The following is a 13,457-nucleotide window of genomic DNA, read 5'->3' on the forward strand; positions in this document are numbered from 1 at the left end:
CTAACATGTAACTACCTACCTCATGGTGTTATATGATTAACAATGTGGCTGACAGTTTGAAAACACTGTTCATCTGTTTTGTAAAGGTGATTAGAAACATTTGGAAACTATAATTAACCACCATGTATTAAAAATGAGAGAGATAATCATGTAGTTATTAAACAGGCCACTAAATTACAGAAGTTACACAGTACAAGTGTGCAAATGTCAAAAAATACTATTCCCAACACTGAGTTCAATGAATCGTTTGTCTCTACATGCCGTATTTAATGACCCTAAATGCAACGATGATGAAGGTGAAAAGACAAGAGCTGCTGTAGCATTTCATAACAGCAAGTCGTGGAAAAAGCTGTTTGTGCCATGTGATCTAGAAGGTTTTTGGTCATTGAGGTAGTGTAATATATTTTCTACATTTCTTCAGATTGCCATGCATTCTAACAAAAATCCACCCTTACAGGGAACACAGGTGTGCAACATGAAATAATAATGGTAGTGTGGGTGTGGTGGTGGTGCTACTGATAAATGTGAACATTTTGAGAAATTGTAAAACTGTCAAAAACTTTATAATGCTAGTGTCCCTAATCTTAGGATGAATGAAAGAATGTTAACATCCAGATTCTACGAAGAGTACTGTGATTCTTCCACTCAGAACATACATAAGGCATGGAGAAATCAATATAGTCTCAGTCATTCTACAGCCAAGTACAGTCTGTAACAATGGATTACAAGATTCCTCTACTATCGCTGCGTATTTTTTACACAACAGCTGTCAGTACCAGTACCACTAATCAATAAATATTCTAATTCCATATATTTCTGGACATACAGATATTGGCTTCATATCTTTTGCAAACTGAAACATGAAAAACTAAATATCAGTCAGATCTCTGAGCAAGTGTTTACAATCATCATCCCCAAACAGGAGTCATACAATAGATGCAACTTGACACAAGTTAGCTTGGTACAAGGCCAAATGTTGCCTTCAAACATTCAATTTGAAAATGATTACAACACTCTAGAGGTGGTAGACCTGCTAGAGCAGAAGTCTCCATTGGAGTTGTGACACTGTTGAACTGAAAATTATCTGCAGTTGCAGAAGAAAGAGCATCATTTAGCAACACTAAATCCCGAATTACTACCTGTCCTCTGTAAAATAAAAGAGGAAGATCTTGATAGTCCACCAGTAGAACCAAATGTATACCCAATTTAAGTGCCTTTGCTACAGCTGCTGTTACATGAGAATACTCACATCGCCTCCTAGTGAACTAGGGCACAAGCCAACAGCTCAAATACTCAGTACACACAATAGCCTGACTGAACTAACACAGGACTACGTTAACTTCACCATGAAGTTATCACTAATATGTAATGAACCCACCAAAAAATTATGACGGGGTGAAAAATATGCATCATGAAAAATATGTGGCACTATGATACAGAAAATACAAAATTAATGCCAACAGAGGAATGTTTATCCTTGAGATTATCGTTTTTCTTGTGGAATATTTTTGTACTACACGTAATTCTAAAGATTTTTCTTTAAAAAATGACAAACAAATGAGTAGGCACTCACACACTAACAGAATCGCATGACTGCCCATTAACACAATGACGTAAGTGTTAACTTACAGCAATATGACAAAAATGCTGTAACTGGTATCCAGCAGTTACATTACTTAAAACAATATTTCCAAATTACACCAAACTAACTAAAAATATGACCTTAAAAAAGCAAGTACAGAGAAAGCGAACCAAATTGAAAGCTTCAATAAATACAAATTGCAACTATTACCACAGCAAATGTGAAACTATTTGAAAGATGTTACGTAAACTAGGTGGCGTTGACTGTGTTTAGAAGTAAATTCATATATATACAGATAGATAGGAGCCTTAGTCCCTTGCAATCATTCTGCAAGGCTGTCATTCACACAGCTTAACAACATTATTTAAGTGTCAAACATCTTTCATAAAAATCTCTGTCATCTTTGAGAGAAGAGTTGTTAACTGAGCATTACTTTTGTAAATTGATACTTCTCCCAATAAAATTATCCACACCTGCAAGCAAAACAGTGTCATCTATGAGAGTTGCCTACAATTTTATATAACACAGTATCAATTTTATAAAATGATTAATAAATGTCAGTTTTAAAAAATAAATAGGCAGTATTGCAACCTGAAACTATCCAAAAACATTGTGGACATCCTTAAAAACACACACACACACACACACACACACACACACACACACACACACACACATTTCAACACGTAAATAATTTTAGCAGTTACCACTTATTTGAATGATCATAGTAACAATTTGCAATCGTGCAGTTAGCCATGATTTTCCAGCCCATACAACTAATCAGAACAGTACTATAGCACTGAGAAGTCTGAATATTTTCCTGAGCACTGGTCACTGTAATAACTCTAATGACTGAAGCAGAAACTGACAACTTTCCACACAAGTCTGCTAACGAGTTTTCAATTACACAACTAAGAAAACAGAGGGATTATGTGCTTAAGAGGCAAAGGACCTGTTCTACTTTCATTTTTCTTTTTCTTTTCAGATTGCAGGTGGTAGTTACAGAGTAATCACTCATAATGGAACTGTTAGCTCACTACAATCTACCATTGCTCACACCATCACTCAGTGGTATGTTGAAGGTTGGTTTGTCCTCTTCTGATACTGGATATGACAGCAAACTGACAGTTCTTTTAAGACTTATTTCTCTGTAAACTAAGAGATGATCTACAGATAGTCAACACTGTCCAAAAACCAGACAATTTGCAAAAGGAGGAAACAGACTGACAGGAAATAAGAGCCCATTTCGCAGATAATTTACAATCTTTAACTTTTCAATGAGTTTCAGGATGCATTCCTGTGGCAACTCAGATCTGCTTTTATAAGTTGCACAAGTTGCTGGGTATGATCTGATCTTTAGTGACAAGAATTCTTGCAGCCAAGATCACACAATGAAATATTTTTATTCCTCAATGAAATAAAAGTATTTCTACACGTGATATTGGCTGCAAAAGTCCTTATGTATCACTAAAGATCAGATCGCACCCCAGTCACATGTTCAGCTTAGAAAAGCACAACTGAGTTGCCACAGCAATGGATCCTGACACCCATGAAAAGCTAAAGATTGTATATTCTTTACAAAATGGTTTTATTACCCATCAATCTGTTGCCTTTCTTCACAAAATGTTCAGTTTCGGATAATTGTGACCACTTTCAGAGTATATCTCTTAGTCACAGAGTAACTAGTCTTAACAGAACTAAGAGTTCACACTCACATCCAGGATCAGAAGAGGACAAACCAACTCTCAACAAACCAATGATCAATAGTATATGATAGTGAAGTAACAGTTCTGTAAAGACTGGTTACTGTAAGTACGAGATAATATAAGGATAGGCACATCACCCAAAACCAATCACTTTGAAATAAAGAGCACTCCACAGACATAAAATAAGCTTATTTTGCATAAATAATGATTACAGATAATTCCTGCAACAAATATGGCCACTTTGATGAATTCTTTGTTAGTTATATTTTTACAATTATAATTGCTGGAACAAGTGGGTAAAAAATATGATTTTTGCTCCCAATTTCAATCTCTTTCAAGTGCATGTTGACCATTCAAAACTAACTACACGCGAGTTGTTACTTTTACTCATCCATTATTTCTATTCCACACAAGGATGCCTCAGTATTATATTACCATCATAATTTCAAAATGTTGAAGTGTATGCAAAGTATTAAGGATGTCACCCACACCCAACAAGCTAAACTGAGTAAAATAAACACAAACTTAACACATAGTGCCTCTCAGATCTCAAAAGCCACAAAATTTGAAGCAACCTCAGTAAATAACAGTGCTCAGTCACAGGGTACTTCACTCAAAAGAAGTTCCCTGGAACGTCGTCTTGCTGCTTTGGCTCCACCACTATTAACAACTCTTCCCTCGAGATGACACGAGACCTACTACTGTACGTGTGTGGTACAGCTACACCCGGACGTAGAAGAGTAGATACGGTGTGAGGGATGAAGTCTTCGACTGCTTGGGGCCGAGAACGTCCTCGAACTCCTTCCGGGTCAGCACCCTCACCGTCTCATCATCGCACTCGAGCCACGGCGCATCCGGCACGGCAGTGGTGTCACCCACGGGCGCCGGCAGCTGCAACCGCACGCCGCAGCATTCTGTGCCGCGGCACGGCCCACCGGCCGAGCCCGTGTCACCGACAGTCGGACCGTGGCCAGAGGCACTCGACGAGGAGACAGCCACGGACGCCGAGGAGCGCGGCCGGAAGAACTTTAAGATGCTGCCCATCTTTTCCCCACTGCTGCTGCTACTTGTCGACCCTGCAAAACCGTGACCACCTGCTGAAAGACATTACAGTACCTGCCAATTTTCAAAAACCAAAAATTAGAAAAATCTGTTTAAGGATCAGGAGATATGAATGATCAAAAAGCCATGGATCTTTTTTTTATAACCCAAGACAACTGATACAAGTTTTTTGTATGATGTCACAAAGCTACCAATATGCAATATCTATAAAAACAGAAATGGAAACACTCAAAGGACACACAACTATTGAAATACAGGTTGCACATGATTTTCTGATTTCAATGAACTTCAGTACCAAGACAGCTCCTTCTCAAAAAAAAAAAAAAAAAAAAAAAAAAGCCAGGTGTGAGAATGAAGGTTGTGTCAATAAGATCCTGATAAATTTGTGGTGGTGGTGGTGGTGGTGGTGGTGGATGATGTCATACCAGAAAAATGGCGTTTCTTTCTTCTCAGTTGAGCTATACTAACCCCAGCTTTTAAGCAGCAATAACTGTTATGGAATAATATTCATATAATTAACACACTTTGAAATATAATGTATTTTGAAATTTGTGATTTACGAAAGTCAATAAAAACTGAACTTCAGTGCTACATTAAAAACCGAATTTCCTGAGAATTTATTAAATTTCCTGGAATTCCGTGAGATTTCCCCAACTTTTCCAGGTGAAATTTAGTTCCCTGAGAATTCCAGGTTTTCCTGACGAACTGCCACCCTGGATACATATATCTATTAATATCAACTAATGAGCAACCAAATTCTGACCACTGGCAAAAAATCAAAATGCCAGGTTTTCAGAATACACATCTAAGGTCTGATGATAATTAGTACAAATCAGGACACATGTGGAGTAATCAGGAGTACAAGAAAAAGTGGAAAATTGTCCACCTTGGCAGATTGCTACGCAAAGTGTCCCCAGCCAGGTTGGAGATTGGGTGTTGTGTCATCCTTACTTTCCTATCATCGTAACTGACATTACTATTAAGACGGCTGAATGGGAGGGTGGGTGGAGGCGCGGCGAGGTGAGGTGGTGATTTGGGGAGGGGGGGGGGGGGGGAGAAGATAGAAAATTGTAAGTCTCCTGCCTGAATCGGGAGGCTTGGCAGATATAATTTACACAGACTAGGCATACAATGAGCACATTTCAATGAAATTTTCATATCTTCTGCCTCAGGTCACATAGACGCTAATTCAGACTAGAACACAATAGCAGCTTTCTCAAGTTGTTGCTACAACTGAATGCTGAAGATTATGTGGGGGTATCTGATAACTAGATACCTAAAACTGTAAGGTCTATTTTTGATGAAATGAGCAACTATTTTTCTTTTAACTTTCTACTTCTGCCAGATTCAGTAATTACCATCGGAACTTATTTCTAACCTGCAGCACATAAGCCCCGATTAGCAAGTTACACAACCCATTCGTGGACATTCGTAACTGTGAAACTCATATCTGAAAACGCTGCAGACAGAACTGATGAGGTATTTAGACTAGAAACTATTTGCACTTTGCAGCTTACATCAGCACTCCATGCATTGGGAAAAGCAGGACTGATATATACGGTATTAAGGCTTCACTGATCCCTTCTGGTGGTCGTGTCATCCTCAAACCCCCTGACTGAGCAGGATCAGCCTTTTTCACTCATTTCAAATCAAGAAATAAATCAACGAGCAACACACAAACAAAGTAGAGTGCACAAATCATTTGGCGATGGTTACAACACAAACATTTGCTGAAGTTGACAGAATCGTAAACGTAGTTCTACAGGTATCTTACACAAAATGTAGTTCAAAACACACATCTTTTAAAACTGCTATGTGAGAGAGTCCTGATAACACTAACTTTTGCAAGCAAACAGATGTGTTCCTTAAGCTACGTCCCACAGCTTCTCCTGACTTGTCATACACAGCATTTACCTAAGCAACCATCTGACTGCCTACAGTTGAAGCGGCTCCATAGCATAGCCTGCTTGTGCACTGATACATACTTGCATTTGTATACAGGTGCTCTCTATTTTGCCAATGCATTCTTACGCACAATCTCCTTCCAAATTAAGCTCTGACGGATATTGTGCACTGCCAGCAACTGAAAGTTTGTTACTTTTTGATATTTATTTGCAAAAAATAAAGTTATTTGAAACTCTCTCTGATAAAATAGTTCATGTCGATACAATTCACTATGAAATAGCATTTATCAGACAATTTCGCCCTTTGATGCAGAATTCACATTTACATTTATTGCAAACTCAAATTAAGGGCAATTAATAGAGAAGGTCATCATAGACTCCATTTCCATCCTCATCACAACCACTGCTTCCATTTCATCCCGATCATCCATTCACACTATGATCGTACCTTCCAATCATCCACATAACAATCGTACCTTCCATTTCATCGCCATTACCCCATCATCATACCTTCCACTTCATCCTCACAGTCATTCCCATGGTAATCATCTACACCTCCCAGCTGGGTCTGTTTACAACAGCAGAAGCCTCTTCATATTTTGCTGACCTCTCTACATACTGTCCAAGTCTTCTTTACTATTTCACACGTTCTTTCATTCCAATGATCTATTTGTTTGTCTTCCTCTACTTCCTTGCATCCTACTGCCATTTCATAAGACTGTCTCACCATCCTGCCAACTCCCATTCTTTTAACATGCCCAAACCGTCTTAACACCATGAGAGACATTTGAAATATATACTGCCTTTGTCTTCAATGCTGTTTATTCATTAAAAATGATTGTATTGATACTGATGTTAATATATTCAGTAAACTTTTCCTGATGAGAATGAACATTTTTATCTACCTAAGCCTTTGAGACACTTCTTAAGAGTTGGTTTTGTGTTCAAGTAGCATTTGCCATCTGTGGATTTACTCTCTGGACATGAACAACAGTAAGTTCAATTCATGCTGATATTTCTTGCAGTATAACGTATAAAATCAACATGAGAGTCTTTTGTAAGCATATTCACCACTAGCTTTCTTCCATATTGCAAGTAAACATTTTCCTGTGAATACAATTCCTAGTTACATCCAATTTTAGTGATTATGTGCTGCAAAATGCCGTTTCTAATTAACCATGAACATTGTAGATAATATTGTTTCACAAATGATCACAAAAATTTTACCCCCTGGGATAATTTATATTATCTCCTGAGTGCACATGTAGAATGACTACTAAGAATATGCAACACAATGAAAACAGTTTTCTCTCTCTCTCTCTCTCTCTCTCTCTCTCTCTCTCACACACACACACACACACACACACACACACACACACACACATTTTAATGTGACAGTCATATTGATTACTCCCTTTTTGTTCACTTTTATAGTTAGAGGGCTCATACATATATTGGTGAATATTAATTCTACAACTATAAGAAGAAATAAGACATGTTCATTGGATTTATAGACCCAGCAGAAGCATTTACAATCTCGAACGATGCAAGACATTTGAAATACTGAGAAAAATATAGGTGAGCTATAGAGAAAGACAGGTAATAATAATATGTACAAGAACCAAGAGGTAACAATAAGAGTTGAAGACTAAGAATGAAGTGCTTGAATTAAAAAGGGGGTAAGACAGGAATGTAGTCTTCCACCCTTACTGTTCCATCTGTCCATCAAAGAAAGGTTCAAGTGAAATTAAAATTCAAGGTGAAAGGATGTCAATGATAATACTCACTGATGACACAGCTATCCTCCATGAAAGTGAAGAAGAATTACAGGATCTGCTGAATGGAATGAAGTATAATGAGTACAGAATATGGACTGAGAGTAAATTGAAGTCAGACTAACGTAAGGAGAAGTAACAGAAATGAGAACAGCAAGAAACTTATCAGGATTGATGATCACAGGGTACATAAAGTTAAGGAATTCTACCTAGGCAGCAAACTAACACTTGACGGATGGAGCATGGGACATCAAAAGCAAACTAGTACTCACAGAAAAGGCACTCCTGAGCAAGAGAAGACAACTAGTATCAAGCATACGCCATAATTTGAGAAAGAAATTTCTGAGAATGTACGAGAGGCAAAAAGATTTTCCGGCCTGAATAATTTAGAGTCCAAGAGCAGAGCATTGCGCATGCCCTAGTTCAGAAGTGCTAGTGTTCACAACTATAGCGGTCTATGGAGCTTCAGCTTGTCATTTACATCGTCAAATACACTCCTGGAAATTGAAATAAGAACACCGTGAATTCATTGTCCCAGGAAGGGGAAACTTTATTGACACATTCCTGGGGTCAGATACATCACATGATCACACTGACAGAACCACAGGCACATAGACACAGGCAACAAAGCATGCACAATGTCGGCACTAGTACAGTGTATATCCACCTTTCGCAGCAATGCAGGCTGCTATTCTCCCATGGAGACAATCGTAGAGATGCTGGATGTAGTCCTGTGGAACGGCTTGCCATGCCATTTCCACCTGACGCCTCAGTTGGACCAGCGTTCGTGCTGGACGTGCAGACCGCGTGAGACGACGCTTCATCCAGTCCCAAGCATCCTCAATGGGGGACAGATCCGGAGATCTTGCTGGCCAGGGTAGTTGACTTACACCTTCTAGAGCACGTTGGGTGGCACGGGATACATGCAGACGTGCATTGTTATGTTGGAACAGCAAGTTCCCTTGCCGGTCTAGGAATGGTAGAACGATGGGTTCGATGACGGTTTGAATGTACCGTACACTATTCAGTGTCCCCTCGACGATCACCAGTGGTGTACGGCCAGTGTAGGAGATCGCTCCCCACACCATGATGCCGGGTGTTGGCCCTGTGTGCCTCGGTCATATGCAGTCCTGATTGTGGCGCTCACCTGCACGGCGCCAAACACGTATACGATCATCATTGGCACCAAGGCAGAAGCGACTCTCATCGCTGAAGACGACACGTCTCCATTCGTCCCTCCATTCACGCCTGTCGCGACACCACTGGAGGCGGGCTGCACGATGTTGGGGCATGAGCGGAAGACGGCCTAACGGTGTGCAGGACCGTAGCCCAGCTTCATGGAGACGGTTGCGAATGGTCCTCGCCGATACCCCAGGAGCAACAGTGTCCCTAATTTGCTGGGAAGTGGCGGTGCGGTCCCCTACGGCACTGCGTAGGATCCTACGGTCTTGGCGTGCATCTGTGCGTCGCTGCGGTCCGGTCTCAGGTCGACGGGCACGTGCACCTTCCGCCGACCACTGGTGACAACATCGATGTACTGTGGAGACCTCACTCCCCACGTGTTGAGCAATTCGGCGGTACGTTCACCCGGCCTCCCGCATGCCCACTATACGCCCTCGCTCAAAGTCCGTCAACTGCACATACGGTTCACGTCCACGCTGTCGCGGCATGCTACCAGTGTTAAAGACTGCGATGGAGCTCCGTATGCCACGGCAAACTGGCTGACACTGACGGCAGCGGTGCACAAATGCTGCGCAGCTAGCGCCATTAGACGGCCAACACCGCGGTTCCTGGTGTGTCCGCTGTGCCGTGCGTGTGATCATTGCTTGTACAGCCCTCTTGCAGTGTCCGGAGCAAGTATGGTGGGTCTGACACACCGGTGTCAATGTGTTCTTTTTTCCATTTCCGGGAGTGTAGAAGCAATACAATAGTTAGGGTGCAGTAAATGTCAAGATTCATTGCAATTTTACTCTCTGTATCATTTCTTTTGAAAAATCATTATTCGAGCCTGTAGAAACAGTCAAAATATAAGAACTTAACATCAGTAGAATTACTACAACAACGAGCATTTCGCATCTGTTTTAATGGCTGAGTGGATAGGCTGATGGTTCACAAATGTAAAAGACGAGTGTTCGAATCCAATTGGAGTCAATTGTCTTTTTTTATTTAGACCTGTGCAGGTAATATTTTAAACCTTAACTTGCTACAAACTGAGCAGCTCTTCTAGGTTTTTCAAAAGATTCCATTTTATAATAGTCTAATCTTTAGACAGACAGACACGGGTATAGTAAAAACATTGAAAACGAATGTATTTATTTGTAATTACCTCGACCACCCCCTGGTGTGTGTATTGGTTTCAACTAAGAGAAACATATCAGCTGATTGGCATATTTTTGCTAAGTCCTTACCTGCAGTTTACATGACCGGGTGGATGTGCCTTCCACTATCTGTTGTCGCCAATTTAATATTCGTTCTTAAACTGTGGTAGACCTATTCGACCATTGTGTTAAAAAGAGGAGATCGTAAGCTCCTTAGTAACTTGTTTCTGCAATGGCAGCTGCAATGTGTGTCTTATCGAATCTTTTCACAGCTTTTTTTTTATCATGTCGCAAATGTTTCTTCCTTCATTTACTTTTTGTTGTTAAATTATGTTTTCTTTTTTTTCTTTTCAATATTCTCCTCAGTAAATCAATAATTATTGTTTGGGGAATTTGATATCTAAACACAATCTTCCTTGGGGAGGCAATATTTATCTTACCAACCATAATAAAAATAATCATCCTTGAATTGTCATATTCATCTGACCTCACATAAAAATAAATGATCTGCCTTTGAGGGTGATATTCATCTGATCTCCCATAAAAATACAAATAATTAGTAGCAAGTATAAAAAAAATAGGTATATATTTTGAAATTAATATTGTTGACCTTATACGGAAATATGAAATAAAATAAAATGAAGAGTAAGCTACGTATAGCTTCAGTATTGTGTCCACATGCCATTGGCATCAATAGTATCTTGGATTGACAAGTCTGTGTAAAACGTTCTCATCCATGGCAAATCTCTTCCATGAAGAATGAACCAAGTCCCATAGGACATTCACAGTTCCAGAGGAGGGTCTAGCAAATTTTCCTGCAGAGTCTTCTTAAGTTGAGCCCATACATGCTCCATGGGGTTGAGACCAGGTGACTATATAGGCCACGGAAAGCACTGAATAATATTCTCCCTCCTTTGAAACCAGCTCTAAATCTTAATGCTAGTGTGTTATGGACAATTATGTTTGTGAGTGAGACATCCTTCAGGGTACCAAAGTCGAGCTCCAGGGAAGATTACATTTTCACAGAAATGTTCATAGCTTGCTGAACTGAATGTGCCTTGGATATGTCCTTCCCAGGAACTCGCAACTGATAGCTAACCACAGCTTATTTGTCAGACAATGGTTCTCTGGTAAGAGCAAAACAGTAACTCATATGGTCCTCCCATCTCGTGAGAGCAGTTCTCGATGAGCCCAGGAAATGTGAAGCTCTCTTTAGTTGCTGGACGAGTGACAAAGGAACATTCTGGGCCACCCTGACCAATATTTCCATCTTATTTCTGTGTAGAGGCTCTTAGTCTTCCAGTTATTGGACATCTCACAACCTCACCATTATCTCTAAATCATGTAATCTATCTCCTTGCTACGGAAAAATCAACACCATAACAACATCCTGCCTCAGATGCATAAGCAACATTTCCAACGAAAGCAATCGTTCGCTTGCAAATATTCACATCAGCTGCTTTGAAGCAGACCTATGACATATGCCACTCAGCTGATCCCTTTCTCTTAGCTCAAAAATAGAGACACACCAGGTAGCAGTTGAAGTAATTACAGATAAATAAATCCATTCTCAATATTTATACAATTACAATTTGTCTGTCTAAAGATTAGACTATTAGAAAATGGAATCTTTTGAAAGAATGTGGAACTACTGCAGCCTACAGCTGCACAATTTTTAGCGATTTAAGGTTTAAAATATTACCTGCATAGGTCTAAAAAATTAAAAGTTACAATTGACTCTAGTTAGATTTTAACAATCTTCCTTTATGTTTGTAAATTGTGTGCCTTTCCACTCAGCCATGGAAACAGATGTGAAATGCTCGTTGTAATTCTGCCAGTGTGCACTACTTGTACATCAATCATTTCTACAGGCTCAAATAATTATTTTCAAAATAATCAAACAATGGAAAATCCAGGATGGAATGTAACAATAGTTTCAGCTCTCTGAGACTGCAGACATGTGTGCAAGTTGCATTTCTCTCTCTCTCTCTCTCTCTCTCTCTCTCTCTCTCTCTCTGTGTGTCTGTGTGTGTGTGTGTGTGTGTGTGTGTGTGTGTGTGTGTGTGTGTGTGTGTGTACTGCTGACAAAGGCCTTAATGGCCGAAAGCTATGTTTGTGTGAATCTTTTTATTGTGCCTATCGCGACTCAACATCTCCGCTGTATTATTATTTTGAAAATAAATGACACAATGAGCAAAACTGCACAGAATCTCATCATTTACTGCATCTTAAGTATTATATTGCTTCTGTCTGATGACAGAAACACCAAGCTGAAGCTTCACAGAACACTAGAGTTATGAACACTGGCACTTCTGAACTTCGGCATGTGCCATGCTCTGTTCTTTGACTAAATTATTCAGGCTGGGCAATCTTTTTGCCTCTCATTGAACATTCGTCGGAGCACAACAATGTATAGCAGTAAAACACAGACTGTGGGAAAACCAAAACAGAAGAGAGTCTAAACACTTGAGATGTGGTGCTACAGAAGAATGTTGGAAATTAGGTGGATTGATAAGGCAAGGAGTGCTCAGGTTCTCCACAGAATCAGCGAAGAAGGCAATATATGAAGAACACTGACGAGAAGAAGGAACAAGTTGTAGACACCTGTTAAGACCTCAAGGAATAACTTCCATGACTCTAGATAGCTGTAGAGAGTAAAAACTGTAGTGAGATAGAGACTGGAATACCTCCACCAAATAATTGAGAATTTGGTTGCAAGTGCTACTCTGAGATGAAGAGGTTGGCACAGGAGACGAATTTGTGATGGGCTGCATCAAGACTGATGACCGATAAAATAAAAACCACACCTTCACAGATGTGGCAGAGTTCCAAAAAAGAGGAATTTCTGCCTAATCATGTAATTAAATGCTGGGGAGCAGTTACAAGGAGAATGCACTTAAGATTCAGGATTTACAGGAGACATTACAACTGTAGAAATAGTAGCAACATCTTTTGCATCAAACACTGCTACACTAACCAATGGTAGTCCAGGCAACACAGTGTTGAGTGGACCCATAGGCTACACAGGTGCATGGCAGAGGGTTCCCTGTACCACTATTAGTCACTGCTTTTCCTGTTCCACTCACAAACAGAGTGAGGGAAAACTGACT

The 13,457-nt window shown here is 39.9% G+C and overlaps 1 protein-coding gene across 1 annotated transcript in view; it reads right to left on the reverse strand.

Moving 5' to 3' along the window:
* Positions 1–3,832: 3,832 nt before the first annotated feature.
* LOC126428356 (ubiquitin carboxyl-terminal hydrolase 1) overlaps positions 3,833–13,457 on the reverse strand; it is a 77,981-nt gene continuing 68,356 nt past the window's right edge. Inside the window, exon 9 of the mRNA XM_050090287.1 lies at positions 3,833–4,364. Coding sequence (XP_049946244.1) covers positions 4,009–4,364 — 356 coding nt within the window. The 3' untranslated portion in view covers positions 3,833–4,008. The remainder of the gene's footprint in view (positions 4,365–13,457) is intronic.

The sequence above is a fragment of the Schistocerca serialis genome, chromosome 12 (genome assembly GCF_023864345.2).
Source record: "Schistocerca serialis cubense isolate TAMUIC-IGC-003099 chromosome 12, iqSchSeri2.2, whole genome shotgun sequence".
Lineage (NCBI taxonomy): Eukaryota > Metazoa > Arthropoda > Insecta > Orthoptera > Acrididae > Schistocerca > Schistocerca serialis.